We start from the raw sequence: 27,882 nt of genomic DNA, 5'->3' as shown, positions 1-27,882 counted from the left end.
TCCTACTGTTATGTTTTTATTATTTTTTTATGTCAAATTGTTATCACCCCAACCATTTAATACATTTTAATGAACATAAAATGACAATTACAAGATAAATACATATTTTTTATTAGAAAAACAATAAATAAATTCAATTATAAAACATGTTTAATATACAGTTATAAAATATATATACATATAAATATTATAAATAAATAAATAAACATTATGAAAAGTATAAATTGGGGGGCCCTCTTTGGGTGAGGGTTGCTGCGTGTTCAGCTCCCATACCCTAAAAGCCTTTCCCAAAAAGAGCCCCCAAATTTATATTTACATTTTGACATTATCATTGGCTTTTATGTAAGGGTTAATGCCCTTCGAGGTGTCCATTGTCAGGTATTAATGGACGACGGTGAGGCGTGGACCATCCGACACGCAGCGGAGGTCCATTAATACCTGACAATGGATACCTCGAAGGGCATTAACCCGCTTATACCGGTCACTTGCCAAATAACACATTTTTAAAACATTAGTTTTACAATCGAAATCTAAAGTTTTTACAAACAATAACTTGGTTTCCCTGGTTACGCCTGACGGTTTATTTACTAGGTGTCCTCTATCACTTTTTAATGGACACCCTGCAGCCAATCAGAATCGAGTATTCACCCAGACCATGGTATAAGCACATTTAGCATGAGTGTGTTCTCCAAGGTGCTTCTTCAAACTGTGGTGGTAACTTGGAATAGAGTGTCTCTTCTTCCCTGATCCCTTATCTTATCAGCACAAAACTTAATGTTTTTATCTTTTCTTTCTTCAACCTTGGACTTGACTCTTTTTTTCCCCTGATTTTTCCATGATCCTCCTGTTACCATGGGATGATAGTCACAAAACTCATTCCATGATTTATAAAGCACCATCATTAAGATGTTGTGGAAAAACATGTCAGGATACCTAATCACTTCTGAGAACAAAATGGCACATATTGCAGTTGCATCCTGAGGGGTCTGTACGTAAGATTCAACTTTGTCATGGTTCCCCACCATGTAGTTCCAAACTGTCTCAGAATACTTTTTATTGAACTGTTTTGATGTTTTCATTGTTGCATAATTAAGATTTCTGTCATCTTTCTCATCATTTTGGACTGGACGACAGTACAGATCGCTTGCTTGCAACCGAATTGTGAATCTACCAACTGATAAGATTATATCATACTTTTCCTGTTTATACCAAGATTCAAGTAGAAAAAGTATTATTTTGGCATAGTGAAAAAAATTGATTATTCGGATGGGCGTACCGTTGTTATTGTTTAAGTGTAAGACTTCGGTGCTCCTGTCAGCAATGTTTTTAATTTTCGTAACCGCACACCCTTCCCAGGACGTACGCACTTCAAATGGTTGGTCAGGTATTTTTGCAGTGGAGTTTTGATTATCTGATTTTTTATCAAATGTATCAGGGGTGTCGTTCAAAAACTTCTTCTCGTTCATAACCTCTTGCTCGAATGACAGAACGACTTGTGGCCTGCTTTCACTCCGCTCACGATTAGACTGCTAGAAAATAAAATAATAAAACATGAGTTTGGACAGTCAGTATTGATATTGATATTTAAATGATAATTGCAAAACAGGTCTAACTTACATTGTTCCCACTTTCCTCCAAACATGGGACTATCTCAGGTTCTTCGTAGTCCTCAGGCTGACTGTCACTAAAATGTACAAACACTAGGTTGTGTAGTAGCCTCATACATGGCAAATACAACATGAGAATAATCTTGAACAGTAATGACTAAATAACATATTTAGTGATAATCAATTTCAATAAAAAAATAATAATTAAAAGAGTCAATATCTATTAAGAGATTATATGTTATGTATGATGAGTAAATCATTTTGAATGTTGATTTTCTTTTTTTGTATCTGGGTAACAGATTATATGGTATTTTAAAGATTTTTATTTTATTTATTTTTTTACCTTTTTTGTGAAAGGAAAGCAAGTGTCAATCCCAAATAAAAGTGTTGAGAAACTTTGATTTAGCCTACCTTTTTCTTCTCCTTTTGCCAGTTCCCGCAATGAAAGATTTGTCTTTAGGTGGACAGTTTAATAAAGGTCTCCTGATTGTAAAAAAAAAAAAAAGTTCAGTTTGTAGAAGCAGACAACAATATCATATAGGTTACAACATACATCTGCTATGCATTTACATTATAAACATACAAACATGTGGACAACTACCATATAACTGCCTTGGCAAATTCATTAGAGTAAAACTAAACTGAGGTACAATAATGTTTGAGTTTGAAATATAAACCTCCAAGAGAAATTATACTTTAAACTTCATAAAATTATGTAAATGATTACTATATGATCAAACTGAGGGAGTTAAAGAACCTACTTTGGTGACTTGAGAGATGACAAACATGGCTCCTCTTTATGAGACAGTGATGTGATCTTGTGAACATCTGTTTAACAGGCAAGGAAGAAGTTATTCAAATTCTCTATTGTGTCAAAGTTCATATTTGTGTCCAGTCCATGATAGCAATGCAGTTGCCTTTATCATTTAGCAAGCATTCATCCAAAGGTACTTGTCAAATATTACACATGCTTTGACAGAGTGCTGAATATAACTTATATGTATCCTCATATAATGCCATGAAACATTTAGTAACATATGAATAACAATGGACCTCTTTTGTTCTGTTGGGTTGTGTCATCCTCCTCAGATGAAGACCCAGCATTCAGGTTGATCTCAGGAAAACATGCTTCCTCTGAATCACAGCCCTGATGTTTGATGTCAAAAAGACTAAATGAGTATTTTTTGTTATCATCATCAAACTACAGTAACATAACTAAATGTTACTTACCTCCAGGCTTTTGGAAGAGGAGTTTTCAACTGGGACTGCATTTTCAGAAGAGGTCTTCACTGCTTTGCTGATGCTGAATAATGAATGACGGTAACTGAAGATCTAAACTAAAAAAAGGAATCTATCGCAATCGCACATTATTTTTACCTGGAAATGGTCTTCTCTGTTTGTTCTTTTTTGTTCAATATGCAGAACACTGAAGGCGATGTGGACCTTTGCGTACGTGTGATCCTCGACGAGCCTTTGTTGCATGTTCTTGAGAACGACAACAAGAACATAGAGAGAAACTGTTCAGAGCCCATGCTGCAATGTGGTCCAGTTTTAATGATGAGGAATCCATGAAGGAAGAAGAGCTGAAGCAGAACATTTTCTCAAAGAAACTGAATAATGAGATGGATCAGTAACACACTTTTAAAAGGCGTCAGTTCCTTCTCTTCAAAACAGGAGAAGTATCCCAAATGATTTTGGATAGAAGCTTTTGGATACATGCTGCCATACATGTTGGATACATTTTTGGATGTTGTTGCCAAGTAAAGCATCCCTTTGAGACAGTCAGATTCCACACCATACAATACATTCAGCGATATTAAAGTGGGGATCAAATTGCTTGCAGTTCTTGTCCTTGATAATGTGTTGGCACAGGGTTGGCTAAGCTTTGCTTTTTCAGAAAGCAATCATCTAGTCCTTTTAGTCTTAGTCCATCTTAGTCCTAGTCCATTTGACCAAATAGTGAACTTGTTCTTGCCTACCAAAGAAGGGGATGAGAAGGTGCGTGTCCTCCAGTATAAAGCATACTGATGGGTATTCATTTTTCATTACGTTGCCTACAAGTTGCTAGAGATTCTCCAATATTCGTGATTTCTGGTTAAGGTTCTCATTCCAAATACACATCTCACTCCTCTTGCTCTCAAATAACGAATAATGGCCTTATTTCAGAGATGTTTGAAATCTTCTAAGATGATGTGGCTTTTTATTTTTGTTTTTTTGACTGGTGAGTCCATCTTCATTCACCAAAATTATATGGCAGCATGGGCTACTGTGTATTGTCCTTTGTCTCCTAATACGAGTAGAATCGCACCGAAGGTTGCACTTACATTTTTGCAGTCGCCTTCCCTTGCGTAGCCCCGTCTTTGGACTGCTTTTCGTGCGTAACCGACACGTCTTCTGCAGTTCGTGTATCCAAGGAAAAAATGCCTTTTTATTTTATTTTTTAAAAAATGTACTCTGGTCATTTGTTGTAGTTTTTTATTCATTTATAGTTTAAAAGGTGGTTCCATTTGAATTATTGGCGCCAAAGAAAGAATTATTACAGTTTGAACAGATTACCTCCAGAGAGTACCACCCTTTTCATATCCATACATCTAGTGCTTGAAGTGAAAAGTGACCTAACGTTTCCGCGCTCGTATGTCATGCACGCCAGTGAACCTGCAGGTTCAGCGTCAATCAACGGACAGAAGAGTGTATACGCTTAGCAAGAATCATTTCTGGCACCGCATAGCACAATATTGCCAGTACCGCATAAATCCCACTTCAAGCACTGACTACATCTTAACATGGCTTGATAAGTATCAACACCTTGGTGACAGTTTGGTTGGTCCATCACTGTATTCCTCATTTAGCTTGGCAAATGTTCCTTAGCAAACTGTTGGGGATCGGAGCGCATCATCATCACTGGTCGTATTGCTGGCACAGGCAGCATGTTATTCGTCAGCGCGGTCGTAAAGGCCTAAAAAAGGCCAGAGTTCATCACGAGATCCTGAGAAGGGATGAGTTATAGCCCTGCCTCCTCCAAGACAAAGTGGCAGCAAGATTGCTTAGAATGCTTTTTGTTTTTGTTTTCCTCAGACATTGTAGCCGGATTTCGTATATTTTGTAGTTCTTCAAAGCTGTCGGTGACCTCCAGAAAAGTTTTCCAGTTAGCAACCTCAGCTGTCGAGTTTTCAAAAGCAGGAGCCGTGACTATGTTCTCACATGAGCTTTCTGGTGGATGTAATGCAACTTTGAGATGTCAGGTGTTGTGTTCACCTGGTTATGGGAGGAGTGGGTTGAATACTTATCAAGCCATTTCAGTTTGCATTTCAATCTCTTTTTTTTATTTCCATGATCTATCTTCATTTGAATTTTTGTATGAATTAATTGATTACTTATTTACATTTCAATCCTGTATTGTAAATAGAATAAGTGATTTTTTTTTCTTAAAGAATGATGACTCTCTGTAGGCGCTATGTACTGTATATCTGGCCGCAAAAACCTAATGTTTCCAAGAACATTTGTTCACATTACTACATTACTAGTATATATGCTTACATGATGTCAAATCAATAAGTATTATTGTTAGTATGATCACTTTTGTTTTAAATTCAGCAGCCAGAAATACACCATCTCCATCCAACCAGACTTCACAAAAAGAAACAAATCTCTCTAGAAAATGCTTGGTTTCTTTCATTAACCCATTGGCAATACTGGGTTATTTGGGGTTTGAAAAATGCATAAATTGTGAATGGATCTTAAAATATATATTTTACAATATATTCAATATATTATTTTTTTTCAATATTTCTAAAATATTAATGGTATTATACAATTAAAGTTTTACATCACACTTTAATATTATACCAGTAAAGAAATGAATAGGGTTAGATTTAAGTAGCCCATCTTTTGATCTAAAATGTAATAAATTGGATGTTCAACCCAGCATTTCTAGAGAGCAATTGTGGAACCACCCTTGAAACAGTTACACAGTATAAAACATATAGTACAAAGGTAGCATTTAAACATTTGACAAGACAAGACAAACCCATTGCACGTTTGTTGCTCTTGTTTCCATCCTTGGAGCAACACTGGTTTTGACAGTGGAGTTTTGGATGATGGCACAGCTCATCCAATTGTGTTTTTTCTGATTAACAGAAACACATAATGCAAGTTGAATATATTATAGTGCTATACTAGAAGACTCTGGTCTTTTTTTAGCTATAGAGTAGCTTTTGTTAAACTGCCTATAACTGTGTGAATCTTTTTTGGTACAGAGCATTGATGATGGTGATATTAATTCAGTTGTGGTTCTGCACTCCTTGCTCTATACCTTCATCATCGATGGGCACCCTCATTTTCTTGCTTCTTTGTGATTCCTGCAAAGGATTAATTCAAGATGGAATGAAGTTAAATTTCATTTGCAAAGAACAGAAAAGGCAAAAGAAACTCTTCCACTTTGACAAAGCATTTGCTCAGGGTTTTTCCTGCATAGACAATTATGAGGCGGCCGCCTCCGTCTCTCGACAAAACTCGGACAGACAGTCACGTGCTCATATACACTTTTTCCACCGTGACGTTTCTGTTGCGGTTCCCGCTTGTGTCCATTCTCAAACCGTATAGTTTGCCGATAGTGCTGCACGGATCATAATCCGCGGGTCGAGCGGGCCAAGTAATAACAACATTCCATTCAATCGAGGGTGGAAGACAGATAAATCATTATAATGTGTTGAGTGTAATAAAGACACGGAACTCCCATCATGGTAACTTACCTAATGTACGGACGGTAACAAAGTTGCGCTGTTGAGGTTCGCGCAGTTATTTATAACATATTAAATAGTTAGGAAACAATAACGTTACGTTATATAGGCTACACACGACCAGAGTGCTGTTTTCCTGAATGCCATCACGATTGAAACCGAGATATTGATTTCATAACAGTTCAATAAACAAATAGTTAAAATTAAGTTACTTACATTTTTAGACGCAATGACTGTTTTTGTTCTGTTTCAGCAGCGAAAATAGTTCCAAACAACAGAACCATAGCGCATCTCACAGCAACACGCATCTATGATTCATTACTGAATGATTCAGCGTTTTGAACTAATCGCTCGAGTCAAAGATTCAATTACCCATTATTAAACCGCCTCATTCTGAATAAATCAGCCGTTTGAACGAATCGTTTAAATGAATGACTCAATGACTCGCTCATTAAGACGGCCGCCTGCCGCCTCCTACTGGCGGTTTAGTTTCATAAAGTATCATTCTTTTCAACATTCCTTATTTGTATATTCAAAAAATATTTAAAACAATCTCATAATCTCATTTAATACAGTTATAATTTTTCAATGTAAATTATTTCATTTGATTGGTAACAGCCTAGTGTCTTATTATTTTAATTGAATGTATTGATAAAATGTAAGAATTTGAAATGAAATTTAGAGCATACATTAAATAAAATTAGGGGAAAAATGCCCTTTATAAAGGTACAAAAAAATTATTCCGATAAGAGTGTTTTCAAAAATGAAACATTGACAATTTAAGTTTAAAGGGAGTAAAGCCTTTAGGCTATAAAGGAAATGTAATTTTGCCAAAAGAAGAACTTTTAATTTAAATAAATGTTAATTTTAAATCAGCCTACTTCAGTGTGATATGTTACCATATTATCATGCTTAATTGAATAATTGTAATGTGATGATCAGATGCAGATATCTAAATCAAAGAATATGGGTGGTTGGCGGGTAGATTATTATTTATTTTTAACAACAGATTCGAGTGACTCAAAGTGCACCAGATTAATGAATTTATCTTTAAAATGTACAAAATTTTCTGTTATTAGTGTTACGATTTTACCTCCTCCGCCTCATTTTGAGCCAGGAAAAACCCTTCATGTCTTAAAGTCACCCTGCAGGCTACAATCAATTATTTTACATCTTAAAACTCATCTTTGATCATCAAAATGACATAATTAAATGTTGTTTTTCCTGGGAAAATTCTGTTTTTATGCCTTAAAATAGCTTGAATGTAACTACACCCTTGCTTTCATTCAATATGTGGAGTATAAGTCTCTGCCTCCACTCAGCATGTTGACAGGATTGGTTACATGTTTGTGATGGTAGAAAATGGGGCGGTTCCAAACTACATTTTTGAGACTGTCTTTGGTACAGTTAAAGAGAAAATACTCAGCAACTGACTTATCAATTTGCACATGGTTTGTCTTAAAGCATAAATACTGTATATAAACAAATAAAAACACATAGACATATAAACAACATTAAAAACTGGATTTCCTTTAATAGAATTCATATCAAGCACTGTTACTACTTTTATTGTTCAATTTTGATGGATTTCTGATGTGTCTTTGAAATATTTGTTACATTGCATTAAACCACAATGCACATATCTGTCTGATGGATTACTAAGAATGTTTAAAATGATTTATAAATGTTTTACCCTATAATTAATCACTAAATAAAAACTGAAACACTGCATAATGCATTATCACATCACTATACAAGTCAGATCATTAGCATGTTATATGAAAACTAAAAAATTAATTTGTTAAAAAAATTACCATTTTTTCTGGCATGTGTGAAGATCTTTCTTTACTGTATCTGTGAAAAGAGGTCAGATTGATGTCAGAACATCTTCTATGATGTTATTTGCAAATAGTTCACATTTTGTACATCAGCACTGTTTAAATGTATTATTAATTATTGCATCTTTTACTGCTGTAAATGTCATGTAATAGTCAGAAGCATAAAAATGTATCATTGACAATTATCACTAAAGACAAAAAAATATTTTCTTTTTGAATACATATTAATGGCAATATTATACATGTCACAGTGATAAAATTTACAGTAAAAGTAACAGTTATTGTTTTACTCTAAAAAATGCTGGGTTATTTTTTAAACCCAAATGATGGGTTGAGCATTTTGACTATGTTGCTGGGTTATTTTCTCCGTAATCAGCTGACAATGACCCAGCATTTGGGTTTGTTTTGGAAATTTTGACCCAGCGCCTCCTCGCGAGTCGCGCGCTTTTGTCCACGCTGTTCAAATCACTACGTCAACAGGAGGACGAGAGGTTCAAGCAGGAGCGAGCGTAAAGGTGAGCAACCCTGTTTTATTACAACTTTCCTAATGTTAAGTAACGTTAGTCAAAGAAGTCAGAAAGTCAACAAAAAGTTATGTTGAAATGAACTATGAATTATTGACGACGTCGACGTCTGTCGACTAGCGACCGTTATGCTAACGTTACGTTACACATAACATTCATTATTTTTACACGGTCTGTAATCAATTATTCCACTTATAACACGGTCACAATGTCTAAGTACAGTTGTCTGTTTTATCTCCAGAAATGTTGCGGGTTACTTGACTCGGCGGTGTTGGATGGATGCAGTGTAACGTCACTGGCTAGAGGCTGGATATGTTAAGAAGCTGTAAGTCTAACGTTACCTATTATTTAACTATTTTTGTTAGTCATTTTCGAAAGGTAGCTTTACATAAAAATTGAATTATGCTGCAGTATGTTCTCTGTGTTTGTTGACAATTTGGCTAAGCATTTCTGCAGAAAACAGTGATGTCATCGTCCAGCTCAGTAAGTTACAATTCTTATCAAAAACTGTCATTGTTCATTTGAAGTCAGTTCAGTGTTGCTTCAGTTACGTTCAGAAACTATGTAAAGATAATCAAAGTAGTTACTGAAGTACAATTTGGTCTTAAACCGGCTCTGAAAAAGATTCAGTTCAGTTCAGTTCAGTTCTCATCTGATATTGTCAGTGCAATTAAATCAATAATATTGTTGAAAATTAAGTGCCCCTAACTAAGCAAGCCAGAGACAACAGTGGCAAGGAACCCACACTCCATCAGGTGACAGAATGGAGAGGAAAAAAAACCTTAGGAGGAACCAAGCTTATGTATTAAATAGCCTAATACAATTTATTATTTTGGTTTGTCATGCAATTTGGTTCACAGTCATTAAAATAACTATGGTGATCATTGAATTGTGAATGATAAAAAAAAAAAAAACTGCCAGGAAGAATAAACATTAACAACATTTATTTATTATTTTTACTTATCTTGAAACTGCAATCAAACTAGATGTACCGCATGGCGGTACAAAATATGACCGCCGCTCAGGCCTGCACTGGCTTTCCACAAAAATAAATGACATGGAGCAATTTGGCTGTATTGCGTGATTATGTATATAAGTTGTATAATTTAAAAGACTGTCTGGAGTATTCCTGTGGATCATGGATAATTTAGAGTTTTGTAATTATTTGCCATTACTATTTAAGTTTTATATCAAAAGTCATTAGTTTAGACACTTAACATCCATAATGTGAAAACGTCACATCCATAACAGTGGTTTTCCCTACATAATGTATTACAAAAATGAGTTTCAAAAACACACTTATTGTGTTCAAGCAAGTCTTTTTCATGCTACATCGGCAGTTTGTTTAATAATTCACAGAGTTTGTAGGACACTTGTAAAGTGTGTGTATTTCATGTTATGTCCATAACGTTGATAAAATGTATTCATAGTGTGTGTCTGTGTGTGTGTGTGTCTGTGCGTGTATGTATGCGTGCGTACATGTGTGTGCGCGTGTGTGTTTGTGTGTGTGTGTCTGTGCATGTGGATTTGTATGTGTGTGTATGGGTGTGTGTCTGTGCGTGTGGATGTCAGTGTGTGTGCATGCTTGCGTTTGTTTGTATTCCTGCATGTGTGTGTGTGACAGTATCATCCTAAACCAGGAACCCTTCGCTCAACACCACCATCTACAGGCCGATGAGTGTACAGTCACTAAATGTGCACATAAATGAATTTATTTTATACCCCCCCATGGATGAAATTCTACGAAACTTAGCATACCCCCAGAGGATGTCAAGTTAATCATACACATGAAATATGGTGCAGTTCTGAACATCTCCACTGAAGATAGGGGCGATTAAAGCAGAATAATATTGCATTTTCATTTTTTATGGGAGGGGCGCAAATCACAAATGAGTGATTATGGGCTAGGTTGGTGTGGACCCTTAAGAGCAACATACCATAAAAATTTCTTCATCCTCGGTGCCACGGTTCAGGTAGTTATTTAGGAAAAACTGCATTTTTTGGGTTTGGGGGGGCCCAGTGCGGGGGGGGAGTGGCCCCCGGGGACCAAACGAAATTTTTCCGTAAAAGTCTAGTGGGGCTACATGCCCACCAAATTTCATGTTCCCCGGTGTTTCGGTGTCCCTGGTATCGTTGACGAAAAATTCAGTAGATGACGAAAAAAAAAAAAAAAAAAACTTTGACAATCCCTATATGACCGCTTTCGCTAGCTACGCTAGCGGCGGTCATAATAAGTCAATGGGCGCAATGCCCTCAGGCGATTGTTATACCGATAGACTAATACATTGGAATGAATAAAAAATATTCTATGAAATATCTACAGGTAATTTTATTAAATATTTGTTTAATTATCCACAAAATTAACATTTCTTCTGTTTACAGTCTTGTGAATTAACAATAGTTAATTAAGCTGTTAAAAATGATTTTGTCTATTTATTTATTTTTTATTTTTTTAATTAAGTAATGATTCATTAAAATTATTTATATATATATTTTTTTTATTAACTGGAGCCAGCATAAAAATTAATTTAAAAAAATATTGTATAAGACATGCTAAATTTGTAAAGATATTACTAATCAGATGTTTCCTTCTTTTCTTTTACAGCAATGGACATTTTTGTTGAACAAATCTCCTCAACTGGAGTCTTGAGTGCCTCATTGAAAAATTGCTGGTAAATATGTGATGAACAGTTTTGCATTTCAAATTCTTTTTCTTTGTAGGTAATCTTTTTTTCACAGTTGCATCCAGTGCCAATCCTAACCCTTAACAAAGTTTGCTACACCATTCACAATAAGCTCAAAAACATGAATGGCCAATTTACTTGTCCAAGTACAAGCACATGACAAGACTTAATGTCAAACCATGTAGGGTGAATTTAAATCAGTTATATTGTAGGGCTGGCATAGCCACTTCTGTGCCTAGTCGTTGTCAGTGTAATTTCATAGATAGCCGTGCTTGTTTGCCCCTTTCTTGGTTTAAGGCAGTGGTTCTCAAATGTCCTGGGACCCCCATAATTTTGGATGTCTCACCCAATTTAAATTTTGCAGTCTGTACTAATGAGCTGAATCAGGTGTGTTAAATGAGGGAGAGATACAAAATGTGCAGTGGTATGGGGTCCCCAGGACGGGTTTGAGAAGCACTGCTTTAAGGGATAGTTCACCTGAAAAGGAAAATTCTGTCATCATTTACTCACCCTCATGGTATTACAAACCTGAATGACTTTCTTCTCCTGAACACAAAAGAAGATATTTAAAAAAAATGTTGGTAACAAAACAGTTAACAATAGCCATTGACTTTTATAGTACTTTTTTCCTATTATGGAAGTCATTGGCTACCGTCAACTATCTTGTTACTGACATTCTTTAAAAAAATCTTTTTGTGTTCAGCGGAAGAAAGAAACTTGTACAGGTTTGGAACAACGTGAGGGTGAGTAAATGAGGCGAGTAAATTTGACATGAGGGTGAGTACATTTGCATTTTAAGGTGAACTATATCTTTAATAACACTAAATGTTTTCAGATGACCAGAGTACATATTTAACTGTTATATATTTAAGCTAATTTCACTCATTCTAAGTTGACCTTAGTTAGAAATGCACTTTGTTTAATTTAAAAGCTGATGAACGAACAAGTTCTAATTTGCCATTTTTCTATTCTTAGATTCCAAAGGCATACTAGCACTTACAATCCTGCCTGTCATTCTTCCCCCGCCTGTGTACAAGATTGGCCACAAAACCTTTCGGCCAACTATTCAAGAGACAAGAACCTCATTCATTGATGTACAACCGGTAAGTAAAACAACAGGGGACAAAAAGAGCAGGCTCATTTCTTTACACCTGTTTGTAGGGCTGCACGATAAATCGTTTTATTGCTGCTTGAATCTGACACGCATTTCATTTTCTCACAACTCTTTAAAGGATTAGTTCACCCCAAAATGAAAATTTCCTAATAATTTACTCACCCCAATGTCTTCCAAGATATCCATGTCTTTCTTTCTTCAGTGGAAGAGAAATTAAGTTTTTTGAGGAAAACATTTCAGGATTATTCTACACAGATGGACTTTAATGACAACCAACTATCCCAATGTTCAAAGAAGGTTCAAATGTCCGTCTCAATGCAGCTTCAGAGTCTCTACACAATCCCAGTCGAGAAATAAGGGTGTTATCTAGCGAAACCATCAGCCATTTGTGGTTTAATAGTATATAAATGTTTTTTTTGTTTTTTGTTTTAAATGGCTGATGGTTTCGCTAGATAAGACCCTTATTTCTCGACTGGGATTGTGTAGAGACTCTGAAGCTGCATTGAGACGGACATTTGAACCTTCTTTGAACATTGGGATAGTTGGTTGCCATTTAAGTCTATTCTGTGTAGAAACATACTGAAATGTTTTCCTCAAAAAAACTTAATTTCTTTTCCACTGAAGAAAGAAAGACATGGATATCTTGGATGGCACTGGGGTGAGTAAATGATTAGGAAATTTATATTTTGGGGTGAACTAATTCTTAAGTTAATTTAAGATGGTATTTAACTAATTTAAGACTGCTCTTATGAAAACCTAAGACACACTTTTAAATAATTATCTGTGTCTGATACTGTCTTTCCCTCATTTAGTCTGGAACCAACATAGTGCTTTACCTGGAAAGGCAGAGAGAAGCAAAACCATTCCCCTTTGTCTTGGAGCTTGGAATGGCTGGACAGTTTTTTGGTGAATGGGGAAACTCTGGAAAAGTTGACTCAGTTTTTTATTTTATTTTTTATCATTTTGTGAAGATAATTTTTAGCTAGGATATTTTACAGTTTATAGGTATAGAGTTTCATGTTTTTATTTTGTTACACAGGACTAAATGATTGCTTATTTAAAATGAATTGCAATGTATGTACTTACTGTTTATACGCAGAGATGTGCCTCCCATTTTTGCTGCACAGGACTAAATGATTGCTTATTTAAGTGAATTACAATGTATGTACTTATGTGTTTTTTATTGTATTCTTTGTGAATAGAATCTTAAGCTGTAGGTTTAAGCTGTAGGTTTATAAGTGTAGAGTTTAGAATTTTGAGAATCTTACCATTTTATAATATTTTAACATACCAACATTTTAGCACAAATGATTTTTGTGGGCCTCCATTTATGTTGCAGATGTCTAACTGTTTTTTTTTAAACATGAATGTATTTATGATTATATTAATTTCCTGGAATAAACACTTTAATTGCATCAATAAACAGTAGTGTTATTATTGTTATTAATATTTTTGTATTTTTTTTATTCGTTTTTTTATTATTTTATTATTATTTATTATCTAAAATGAATAACCTGTAGCATGGGGGTTGTTTGATCCAGCACTGATTAAAAACAACCCAGCAGATGGGTTAATGTATAAAAACCCAACCTGCTGGGTCAAAATAACCCAGCATGTGTTCTGTCCAATATTTACCCAGCGCTGGGTTGCCAAATAACCCAAATTGGGTTGTTTTTAACCCATTCTATGAATATACAATCTCTGAAAATGTGACATTTGAACTGTAGAAGGGTCATTCCAGTTTATAATTGAAACACTGCATACTTAACAAGAAATGTTAATCAAGTTTCATGCCACACAGTTTTCCATGCACTTAATCATTAGATACTGGTACTCATTCATTAGATACTAGTACTTATTTATATCTACATTTTCATACGATACTAGTATATATTAGTCATTGGAATACATACTAGTCAGAACTGAATGGTTGATATCTGAATGACAGATCCCCATAGAAATCAATGGCAATTTTTTTTAATGTGTTAGTAACAAACGAAGAATTTCTAGTCACTATAAGTACTAGCCTATAGCATCTAATCATGAACTATCCATTTAATGAACAAGTACCAGTTTCTGTAAATAAGTACTATTATGTAATGAATGTGAACTAAAATGAGTACTAATGAGTACTAGTATGATCTAATGAATAGGTATATGAATGAATAATGATTAAGTACTAGTATCTAATGAATAAGTATCTTTTAAAAAGACACTAGGCTACCTAATTAATAAGCACTAGTACATAACGTAGGCTACTAGTACCTAATAAATAGGTAGTACCATAGGAATAAGTACTAGTAGGCTACCTAATGAATAAGCACTAAGTTACCTAACGGAATAGATACTAGAAGCTAAAGAAATAAGTAGCGTACTAGCAGCATGGAAATAGATACTAGTAGGTTTTAGGGATTACATGTAAAGATGGCTTGCCATACACAGCAACTTTTCGGCATTGCACCAAGCAAAAATCAATCGTAATCAGTGCAAAGAGTAGATCAAGCGCAAGTTCTATGTGCGTTAATTCGAATACTTTGTTTTCCAGCATGGCATAAACGGATACCGTCTATACGTCACAATAGGGAAGAAAAGATGAACAGCTTTCATTTCATGCCGATTCAGTTTATGTTTTGCCTGCCTTTTAGTTATCTAGTTAATTTTCCATTTTTTAGTGTTTCTTTGTTTCCTGCCACTAGTTTGTTACCATGGTTATTCATTAATTAGATCACAACTGTTTGTTTTCTGTTCGTTATCTTGTGTATATAAGCTCTTAATTTCCTTCAGTTCATCATGTGGTGTTGCTTGTGTGTAGACACACTGTTTTGTTGTGTTTTACCTGTGTGGTTTACCTAAAATAAACCAAACTTAGGCAGAGGTGGAAAGTCCAGGTTCAGAAAGTAAAAGTCCTCCACAGTATTTTGTTCCAATCACCTGGATTTGCTAATTAGCACAGTCTTTCAGCCAGGAGATACTAGCTAATTAGAACTAATTAGTGAAATCAGCTGGCTAAGTTCATGGGTGGAATAAACATATGGCAGGACTTTTACTTTCTGACCCCTGGACTTTCCACCTCTGAACTTAGGGTGCCGAGCCTTCTGAAGCAGTGAGGCTTTTACAACAAACTGCAGTGCGTTGGTGCTTCGAAGTCACGGTGCTCTACTTCGCCATCTGGTGGTCAATAAAAATTCCTACACCAACTGTGTAATTCAGTTGTTTTGTTCATTGCGATGTCATTGTAAGTTTTATTTGTATGTCATTAGCAAGATGGCGCCACGTGTGTGTGCAGCGATAGAGTTTCCAAATTTCATTGTATTTTGCACAATGACAGTAAATACTTTCTGTTCTTCATTTTTACTCGCACACACACACACACACACACACACACACACACACACACACACACACACACACACACACACACACACGCACACACACACACACACACACACACACACACACAAAATTATATGTTGGCTTTAATTAACTTTTTTATGTCAACAGGTTCCACATAATTGGGTTACGTACGTTAAAATGTATAACGTAGGCCCTACATATATTTTTTCAGTGTAGAATGTTTAATATGCCAATAAATTAGGCCTATGTGATTTTTCATTGCACCATTTTTGTGTGATCCTTACAAAACAACACAAACATGCAACATGCACATATTAAAAAAACACAAATGGACAAAAAGAAATGCAATTACATATTTTTATTTAATACACCATGTTAAAAAAAGTTACATACATATAGGCTAGGCATGACCGATATAATTTGCACTAACTGGATAGCGGGTATGGGACGCAACCCAGATAGCACCGACTATTTGATGTGCATTTTACATTTGGAAGACGTATTTTTAAGAGTGTTTGCTCATCTGCAATACGTCTATCGGACGTTTCCTGTCAGATGTCAAATAGACATTTAGAAGATGTCAGTTTAACATACATTCTAAATCATTACATCTTAAAGACATCTTCTAAACGTCTATTTGACATCTGACAGGAAACGTCCTAGACGTATTGCAGATGAGCAAACACTCTTAAAAATACGTCTTCCAGATGTAAAATGCACATCAAATAGTCGGTGCTATCTGGGAATCGACTCGCTTTGTATTTCCACACCTGCCTTCGAAGCACTATAGTGCATACCTGTCAACACTCCAGTTTTCCCCGGGAGTCTCCCGTATTTCACACCCATCTCCCGCCCCCCTCCCGTTTTGTTATTTCTCCCGTGAAACTCCCGTATATGGCCCAAACGTCGTTATATGAATAATCACATCAATATATTATTCCATGGTTGTCCAGTTGCCAGATCTTGTATGAAACCCATCCTACTCGCGCAATCAACACATCATACAAAATTCAACCCATTTGTGAGCTCAACCTGGCAACCTACAACCCAGTTGTGCCGTCGATATCTGCGCAGGTAACGTTAGTAGAGTTGAGTAAAGTTGGCAGTAAATTCACAGATTCTAACTTTCCGGGTCAATAACTCGTGAGCTAAACGTTGTTACTGCACAAATGGGTCAAAATCACCATAAAGTGCCTTTGAGACTTCACAATTTCCCTAAAAAAATCTGAGATTTTCCATTTAACTTTATATGTGTTGTATTAAGGAGACATTAGGCTGTTAGAAATGCATATTGGTCAAGCTCCAGCACTTTTTATAAATTACCTGCAAGCTGACAATATAAGAGCAAACGATAAAATATGTCCACCCTGTCATGGACAAATTCATAGTAGATTAAATACATTTTCATTGCATAGTGATTATAAAATGTAGATCTGATGAAAGATAATGTGTCCCTTTCCCAACAAAACATTTTAGTTAATGGTAAAAGTATTTTTATAATAATGAAGTTACTGCTTAAATATGTATTGCCCAATAAAATATGCGATAGTTGCACATTCTATTCTAAATAAAATCTAACAATAAAGATATTTAGTCAAAATTTAAAACAATACTAACTGGCCCTCATTTGTTTATTAAGAAATCACACACAAGGTTTTGTTAACTTGTTAAAATAATTTGTTTATTTTCATCCTAAAAGTTGAAAATGACAGGGTGGACAACAAAGTGACAGGGTGGAACTTGGCATGACAGGGTGGACAAATGCTTTAATGGGTGAACTAGAACGGGGGAACATTTTAAAAACAACAGGACCTTCAATAAACCCTTAACCAATATAGAAGAAGGAGGGGCCTGGCTCAGGCTGATTTTCAGGAGTTGCAATTGTCCACCCTGTCATGAACCATGTCCACCCTGTCATGTGTCATGTGTCATTTTTTGGCTAAAGTTAGTATTTAATGAGCACATGGTGTACAGCAGTTAGCAAAGTGATTCACTGTTGAAGCTGACTGTGCACTGTTTAAAATATATATTTAGAATTTCTGAAAAGTTTTTATATTAATTAATATTTCACAATGACAGGGTGGACATGTTAAGCTTGACAACAGGCAACTACAAACACAATATGATTAAAATTAGGAAATATAAGTGTATATACTTATTGTGTGTGTTGCAGATGTTTTAACCTCCACTGAAGAAAGACCAAATGGGGGAGGAGATGTCACTGAGTACATCAGTTGGTTTCTTAAATGGGCGTTTACCCCATAATGACAGGGTGGACAGCAATTTCAGGGACACATGCAAACTGCTTAATATTATTATGAAAATAAAATATTAATAATCAAAATGACTTGTTTTATTAAATAACTTGCTGAGGACAATAAGTACATTCAAAAAGTATTTTAATTTGATGTCATTTAACCACTTTTTACACTCACTGAAGTTAGCTGAGCAGCGTGTGGGACATGCCAAAATCACATACATCCAATCAAAGAAAATGGTATAAAATCAGAAAAACACATTTCAAGAGACGTATCATTGTACTTTTATGTGTGTAAGTGTTTGGCCATTTATAATAAAACCTCAGAATTTCATTATTTTGCATTATGTTCATGATGACTGAGCGATTCTGATGAGGACACCAAAGGCACTTTATAGTGATATTGACCCAAATAACACCTCTTTTTAATCGTAGTAATGTAGACAAGCAGCTACAACCTAATTTTCCTCCAAACGAGCTTTCCCTCGCAGTGGACAAAATACATTGATCTCTATGCGCAGGCGGCAGAGAGACAGATCCGAAGGGACCGTCTGCAAAGTGCAAAACCCGAAAAGCGTTACTACGAAAACAGTCAATAACTTCACTGTCACACACTATAGTGTCATCAAATTCAGTTCACACATCACTGCTGTCCTGATGGTTATACTACAACACTTATTTTGTATAAATATCGTTTTGCATATTTTTTAGGATTATTATTTATGAAAAATATTCAATAACTTCACTGTAATTCACTGTATTGTTGCCAAATTCAGTTCACACATCACTGATGTCCTGATGGTTATACTACAACACTTATTTTGGTAAAATATATATTTTAAATTGTATATACAATTGTAAATGAATAATTCTTATGATTTTATTGAAAAATATTCAATAACTTTACTGTAATTCACTGTATTGTTGCCAAATTCAGTTCACACATCACTGCTGTCCTGAAGGTTATGCTACAACACTTATTTTTGGAAAAAAGTATTTTAAATTGTATATACAATTGTACTGTAAATGTATAATTTTTATGATTTTATTGAAAAATATTCAATAACTTCACTGTAATTCACTGTATTGTTGCCAAATTCAGTTCACACATCACTGCTGTCCTGAAGGTTATACTCCAACACTAATTTTTGGAAAAATATTTTAAATTGTATATACAATTGTAAATAAATATTTTTTATGATTTTATTGAAAAATAGTCAATAACTTTACTGTAATTCACTGTATTGTTGCCAAATTCAGTTCACACATCACTGATGTCCTGATGGTTATACTACAACATTTATTTTGGAAAAAAAATTTTTTTTAAGATGTATATACAATTGTAAATTTATGATTTTTTTTATGATTTTTATGAAAATATTCAATAACTTCACTGTAATTCACTGTATTGTGGCCAATTTTTGTTCACACATCACTGCTGTCCTGATGGTTATACTACAACACTTATTTTGATAAAATATATATTTTAAATTGTATATACAATTGTTAATGTATAATTTTTATGATTTTTATGAAAAATATTCAATAACTTCACTGTAATTCACTGTATTGTTGCCAAATTTAGTTCACACATCACTGCTGTCCTGATGGTTATACTACAACACTTATTTTGCGAAAATATATATTTTAAATTTTATATACAATTGTAAATATATACATTTTATGATTTTTATGAAAAATATTCAATAACTTTACTGTAATTCACTGTATTGTTGCCAAATTCAGTTCACACATCACTGATGTCCTGATGGTTATTATACTACACCACTTATTTTGGATTTTTTTTTTAAAGTTGTATATACAATTGTAAATGTATGATTTTTTTTATGATTTTTATGAAAATATTCAATAACTTCACTGTAATTCACTGTACTGCTGCCAAATTTAGTTCACATATCACTGCTGTCCTGAAGGTTATACTACAACACTTATTTTGGGAAAAAATATATTTTAAATTGTATATACAATTGTACTGTAAATGTATAATTTTTATGATTTTTATGAAAATATTCAATAACTTCACTGTATTGTTGCCAAATTCAGTTCACACATCACTGCTGTCCTGAAGGTTATACTACAACACTAATTTTTGATAAAATATTTTAAATTGTATATACAATTGTAAATTTATGATTTTTTAAAATGATTTTTATGAAAAATATTCAATAACTTCACTGTATTGTTGCCAAATTCAGTTCACACATCACTACTGTCCTGATGGTTATACTACAACACTTATTTTGATAAAATATATATTTTAAATTGGATATACAATTGTAAATGTATAATTTTTATGATTTTTATGAAAATATTCAATAACTTCACTGTATTGTTGCCAAATTCAGTTCACACATCACTGCTGTCCTGATGGTTATACTACGACACTTATTTTGATAAAAAATATATTTTAAATTGTATATACAATTGTAAATGTATAATTTTTATGATTTTTATGAAAAATATGCCAAATTCAGTTCACACATCACTGCTGTCCTGAAGGTTATACTACAACACGTATTTTGGGAAAATATATATTTTAAATTGTATATACAATTGTACTGTAAATGTATAATTTTTATGATTTTTATGAAAAATATTCAATAACTTCACTGTAATTCACTGTATTGTTGCCAAATTCAGTTCACACATCACTGCTGTCCTGAAGGTTATACTCCAACACTAATTTTTGGAAAAAATATTTTAAATTGTATATACAATTGTAAATGAATAATTTTTATAATTTTATTGAAAAATATTCAATAACTTTACTGTAATTCACTGTATTGTTGCCAAATTCAGTTCACACATCACTGCTGTCCTGAAGGTTATGCTACAACACTTATTTTGGGAAAAATATATTTTAAATTGTATATACAATTGTACTGTAAATGTATAATTTTTATGATTTTTATGAAAAATATTCAATAACATAACTGTAATTCACTGTATTGTTGCCAGATTCAGTTCACACATCACTGCTGTCCTGATGGTTATACTACAACACTTATTTTGGGGAAAATATATATTTTAAATTGTATATACAATTGTAAATGTATAATGTTTATGATTTTTATGAATAATATTCAATAACTTTACTGTAATTCACTGTATTGTTGCCAAATTCAGTTCACATATTACTGCTGTCCTGAAGGTTATACTACAACACTTATTTTGGGAAAATATATATATTTTAAATTGTATATACAATTGTAAATTTATGATTTGTTATGATTTTTATGAAAAATATTCAATAACTTCACTGTAATTCACTGTGTTGTTGCCAAATTCAGTTCACACACCACTGATGTCCTGAAGGTTATACTACAACACTTATTTTGGTCAAATATATATTTTAAATTGTATATACAATTGTAAATGTATAATTTTTATGATTTTTATGAAACATATTCAATAACTGTAATGTAATTCACTGTATTGTTGCCAAATTCAGTTCACACATCACTGCTGTCCTGAAGGTTATACTACAACACTTATTTTGGGAAAAAAAAAATATTTTAAATTGTATATACAATTGTACTGTAAATGTGTAATTTTTATGATTTTTATGAAAAATATTCAATAACTTCACTGTAATTCACTGTATTGTTGCCAAATTCAGTTCACACATCACTGATGTCCTGAAGGTTAAACTACAACACTTATTTTGGTAAAATATATATTTTAAATTGTATATACAATTGTAAATGTATAATTTTTATGATTTTTATGAAACATATTCAATAACTGTACTGTAATTCACTGTATTGTTGCCAAATTCAGTTCACACATCACTGCTGTCCTGAAGGTTATACTACAACTCTTATTTTGGGAAAAAATATATATTTTAAATTGTATATACAATTGTACTGTAAATGTATAATTTTTATGATTTTTATGAAAAATATTCAATAACTTCACTGTAATTCACTGTATTGTTGCCAAATTCAGTTCACACATCACTGATGTCCTGAAGGTTATACTACAACACTTATTTTGGTAAAATATATATTTTAAATTGTATATACAATTGTAAATGTATAATTTCTATGATTTTTATGAAAAATATTCAATAACTTCACTGTAATTCACTATATTGTTGCCAAATTCAGTTCACACATCGCTGCTGTCCTGATGGTTATACTACAACACTTATTTTGGGGAAAATATATTTTAATTTGTATATACAATTGTAAATGTATAATTATGATTTTTATGAAAAATATTCAATAACATAACTGTAATTCACTGTATTGTTGCCAAATTAAGTTCACACATCACTGCTGTCCTGAAGGTTATGCTACAACACTTATTTTGGAAAAATATATATTTTAAATTGTATATACAATTGTACTGTAAATGTATAAAATTGTACTGTAAATGTATACATTTTATGATTTTTATGAAAAATATTCAATAACTTTACTGCAATTCACTGTATTGTTGCCAAATTCAGTTCACACATCACTGATGTCCTGATGGTTATACAACAACACTTATTTTGGGGAAAATATATGTTAAGTTGTATATACAATTCTACATTTGTGATTTTTTAATGATTTTTATGAAAATATTCAATAACTTCACCTTCACCTTTACAATTGTATATACAATTTAAAATATTAATTTTACCAAAATAAGTGTTGTACTATAACCACCAAGACAGCAGTGATGTGTGAACTGAATGTGGCAACAATACAGTAAATTACAGTGAGGTTATTGAATATTTTTCATAAAAATCATAAAAATGATACATTTACAGTACAATTGTATATACAATTTACAATATATATTTTACAAAAATAAGTGTTGTAGTAAAACCTTCAGGACGGCAGTGATGTGTGAACTAAATTTGGCAACAATACAGTGAATTACAGTGAAGTTATTGAATATTTTCATAAAAATCATTTTTAAAAAATCATAAATTTGCAATTGTATATACAACTTAATTTATTTTTATTTTTTTTTCCAAAATAAGTGTTGTAGTATAACCATCAGGACATCAGTGATGTGTGAACTGAATTTGGCAACAATACAGTGAATTACAGTAAAGTTATTGAATATTTTTCATAAAAATCATAAAAATTATACATTTACAGTACAATTGTATATACAATTTAAAATATATTTTTTTCCCAAAATAAGTGTTGTAGCATAACCTTCAGGACAGCAGTGATGTGTGAACTTAATTTGGCAACAATACAGTGAATTACAGTTATGTTATTGAATATTTTTCATAAAAATGATAATAATTATACATTTACAATTGTATATACAAATTAAAATAAATATTTTTCCCAAAATAAGTGTTGTAGTATAACCTTCATGAGATCAGTGATGTGTGAACTGAATTTGGCAACAATACATTGAATTACAGTGAAGTTATTGAATATTTTTCATAAAAATCATAACAAATCATAAATTTAAAATTGTATATACAATTTAATATTTATATATATATATATATATATATATATATTTTTTTTTTAATTCTTATTATTTATTTATTTTCAAAATAAGTGTTGTAGTATAACCTTCAGGACAGCAGTGATGTGTGAACTGAATTTGGCAACAATACAGTGAATTACAGTAAAGTTATTGAATATTTTTCATAAAAATCATAAAAATTATACATTTACAGTACAATTGTATATACAATTTAAAATATATATTTTACCAAAATAAGTGTTGTAGTATAACTATCAGGACACCAATGATGTGTGAACTGAATTTGGCAACAATACAATGAATTACAGTAAAGTTATTGAATATTTTTCAGAAAAATCATACATTTATATATTTACAATTGTATATAAAATTCAAAATATACATTTTCCCAAAATAAGTGTTGTAGTATAACCATCAGGACAGCAGTGATGTGTGAACTGAATTTGGCAACAATACAGTGAATTACAGTAAAGTTATTGAATTTTTTTCATAAAAACCATAACAAATCATAAATTTAAAATTGTATATACAATTTAAAATATATATATTTTCCCAAAATAAGTGTTGTAGAATAACCTTCAGGACATCAGTGATGTGTGAACTGAATTTGGCAACAATACAGTGAATTACAGTGAAGTTACTGAATATTTTTCATAAAAATCATAACATTTATATATTTACAATTGTATATAAAATTTAAAATATACATTTTTTCCCAAAATAGTTGTTGTAGTATAACCTTCAGGACATCAGTGATGTGTGAACTGAATTTGGCAACAATACAATGAATTACAGTAAAGTTATTGAATATTTTTCATAAAAATCATAACAAATCATAAATTTACAGTACAATTGTAAATACAATTTAAAATATATTTTTTTCCCCAAAATAAGTGTTGTAGTATAACCTTCAGGACAGCAGTGATGTGTGAACTAAATTTGGCAACAATACAGTGAATTACAGTGAAGTTATTGAATATTTTTCATAAAAATCATAATAAATCATAAATTTAAAATTGTATATACAATTTGAAATATATATATTTTCCCAAAATAAGTGTTGTAGTATAACCTTCAGGACAGCAGTGATGTGTGAACTGAATTTGGCAACAATACAGTGAATTGCAGTGAAGTTATTGAATATTTTTCATAAAAATCATTTTAAAAAATCATAAATTTACAATTGTATATACAATTTAAAATATTTTTATCAAAAATTAGTGTTGTAGTATAACCATCAGGACATCAGTGATGTGTGAACTGAATTTGTCAACAATACAGTGAATTACAGTAAAGTTATTGAATATTTTTCATAAAAATCATAAAAATTATACATTTACAATTGTATATACAATTTAAAATATATATATTACCAAAATAGGTGTTATAGTATAACCTTCAGGACTTCAGTGATGTGTGAACTGAATTTGGCGACAATACAATGAATTACAGTAAAGTTATTGGATATTTTTCATAAAAATTATACATTTACAGTACAATTGTAAATACAATTTAAAATATATATTTTTCCCAAAATGAGTGTTGTATTATAACCTTCAGGACAGAAGTAATGTGTGAACTGAATTTGGCAACAATAAAGTGAATTACAGTGAAGTTATTGAATATTTTTCATAAAAATCATAACAAATCATAAATTGAAAATTGTATATACAATTTAAAATATATATATTCCCAAAATAAGTGTTGTAGTATAACCATCAGGACAGCAGTGATGTGTGAACTGAATTTGGCAACAATACAGTGAATTACAGTGAAGTTATTGAATATTTTTCATAAAAATCATAAAAATTATACATTTACAGTACAATTGTATATACAATTTAAAACATATTTTTTTCCCAAAATAAGTGTTGTAGTATAACCATCAGGACAGCAGTGATGTGTGAACTGAATTTGCCAACAATACAGTGAATTACAGTGAAGTTATTGAATATTTTTCATAAATAATAATCATAAAAAATATGCAAAACGATATTTATACAAAATAAGTGTTGTAGTATAACCATCAGGACAGCAGTGATGTGTGAACTGAATTTGATGACACTATAGTGTGTGACAGTGAAGTTATTGACTGTTTTCGTTGTAACGCTTTTCGGGTTTTGCACTTTGCAGACGGTCCCTTCGGATCTGTCTCTCTGCCGCCTGCGCATAGAGATCAATGTATTTTGTCCACTGCGAGGGAAAGCTCGTTTGGAGGAAAATTAGGTTGTAGCTGCTTGTCTACATTACTACGATTAAAAAGAGGTGTTATTTGTGCAGTAGGCTAACAACGTTTAGCTCACGAGTTATTGACCCGGGAAGTTCGAATCTGTGAATTTACTGCCAACTTTACTCAACTCGTTAGTAGACGCGGGAAGTTGAATAAGCATTACTGGTATATGGGAAAAGACTCCGTGTTTAGTAAATATTTAAGCAATTAACGCAGCATCCGTTTTTGTCTGTCATCCTTTGGCTGCATGGCGTTACATTATGATGCGCTTTTATTCTTGCTAATGCTTTTAAACCATTCAAGCCATATAGGCTACTTATTTTCTAAAACTTTAAAAGCGGAAAGCGCATCACTCATTCCTGGGAATACATTTGACAACTCAGTCTGACCTTGACGGAAATAAATATCCTACGCCAAAAGTAGGCTACCAGAGAAAAAGTCTCAGCTGTGCTCAGATTTGTAAACCGTACAGTTGCTTTGGTTTTTCAATCCGTACCCGTTTCGCCCTGTACGTGGCTCAAAAGAGACACAACAAAAATAGGGACACCCGAGAAAGCCAAAATAGAATGCAAAATTTATTAACAAAATAGAACTATACAGAAAAAAAAGAAGAAAAAAAAAACTACGTAGCCTAGCCTACAACGGTAACAGTGAACAAATTAATAATCCGTGCACGCTTTCGCAATCGTTGTTTTGTAAAGCGTTTTTTCGCAATATTGTTTGTAATATTCAGTTCCTGTGAAAAATTGTGAAATACTGTTCCAATAGATGAAGTTACACAACAATATGCGGATTGATTACGTAACAATATTTGGATGTAATATTCAGTTCCATTGAAAATCTGTTCCAGTTAATGGACTAGGCTAGTGATGTGTAATATTCAGTAGGCTACCAGTAAACTCCCGCTGGAGCAGTTTCTTGCAGTAACTGAATATTACACAACATCAGCTGTTCAGTTTTGGAAACTAGCCTACTCACAGATTTGTGGCCTGATACCTTATTTTAGAAATCTGTTTTTCTGTACCCTATATTGATTTGTTGTGTATTGTTAAGATGAATACAACTGTCTTAACTGATTTTTTCTATGATTTGGCGATGGTGTGTGTAATGTAGGCTATAGATGACATGAAACCGCATGTGGTTGAACTGAACCCAGGTTTCCCGTATTTTGGTATCCAAATGTTGACAGGTAGCCTATGCTATAGTGTGTCGAAAACTCAAGTCGTGTGTCAAAACTGGGTGTCAAACTACCCGTCCCAACTATTATTTTGACCTTCCTCGTCAACCGTCTTTATCTTCGGACCCATAACGTGACAGAACACCAGACCTCAAGAAAATGGAAATCGCAGCAATTATTGTTGCACCAAGAAGCTGTAAGGGACTATTTTTATTTCCCAGGGTGTTAGAAGTATTGAGGACCATGTGAATGAGTTTCTTAACATCTGCCACTAGGTCACCTTATCCTGAACTTCCTATCTGCACGCACCCGTGTGTAATTTTTGGAACCTGATGTCCACCCTTTTGTAATAGCCCACTGAACGTGTGACTGTTTGATTATTTATTTTAAAATAGATTTTATATAGCGTATCTGTTAAAATTAATCCTAAATATCCATCTTCTAACTGATTAAAAAACAAGAAAAATCAACAAATCTGCTTAATCCAAAATCCACCAAACTGTATGAATGACCCATAACTGAAACTTTCAGAGTGCGTAATTTGTCCAAAAAAAAGTTATTTGACCTCCTATAAATTCCCTTTTAGAGATAAGTTGCAATAGGCTATAAGTACTGAGCTTTGGTTAAAACATTAAATTCCTTAGCACATCTATATTTTACAATGCTTTTCAACTCTAAAACACATCTCTTTAAGAGTAAAAAAAAAAAAAAAAAGATCTTTTGATTCCAAATAATATTTAGTTAATAAAGCCAGTAGTTTTGTAGGACTTACCTGTTCATCGTCTGTGCCTATTCTGAGGAAGTGACAGGGAAGCCCCGCCTCTTAACATCTGTCATAGATTATTTACATACCGTAGTAGGCTATAACCAAATCTAAGTGTATTTCAGAATG

At 32.8% G+C, this 27,882-nt stretch overlaps 1 protein-coding gene across 2 annotated transcripts; it reads right to left on the bottom strand.

Moving 5' to 3' along the window:
* Positions 1 to 95: 95 nt before the first annotated feature.
* On the bottom strand, positions 96 to 27,820 carry LOC311093278 (uncharacterized protein). 2 transcript variants are annotated; one of them, XM_084130553.1, is made up of 8 exons: positions 27,763 to 27,820; positions 8,161 to 8,200; positions 5,920 to 5,965; positions 2,661 to 5,733; positions 2,369 to 2,435; positions 2,019 to 2,090; positions 1,618 to 1,684; positions 96 to 1,526 (listed from the first exon to the last, which is right to left on the bottom strand). In XM_084130553.1, the coding sequence occupies exon 8, from the start codon at positions 1,464 to 1,466 to the stop codon at positions 702 to 704; it is 765 nt and encodes a 254-aa protein (XP_083986679.1). In that variant the 5' UTR covers positions 1,467 to 1,526; positions 1,618 to 1,684; positions 2,019 to 2,090; positions 2,369 to 2,435; positions 2,661 to 5,733; positions 5,920 to 5,965; positions 8,161 to 8,200; positions 27,763 to 27,820; the 3' UTR covers positions 96 to 701. The 2 variants fall into 2 exon arrangements, with proteins under 2 accessions (XP_083986679.1, XP_083986678.1); XM_084130552.1 differs by having other exon boundaries at positions 96 to 1,529; positions 27,763 to 27,819.
* Between the last annotated feature and the right edge of the window lie 62 nt (positions 27,821 to 27,882).

The sequence above is a fragment of the Abramis brama genome (assembly GCF_963993115.1).
Source record: "Abramis brama genome assembly, chromosome: 12".
Taxonomy (NCBI): domain Eukaryota; kingdom Metazoa; phylum Chordata; class Actinopteri; order Cypriniformes; family Leuciscidae; genus Abramis; species Abramis brama.
The sequence above is the reverse complement of the archived record's forward strand: the minus strand, read 5'-3'. Positions and strand labels throughout refer to the sequence as shown.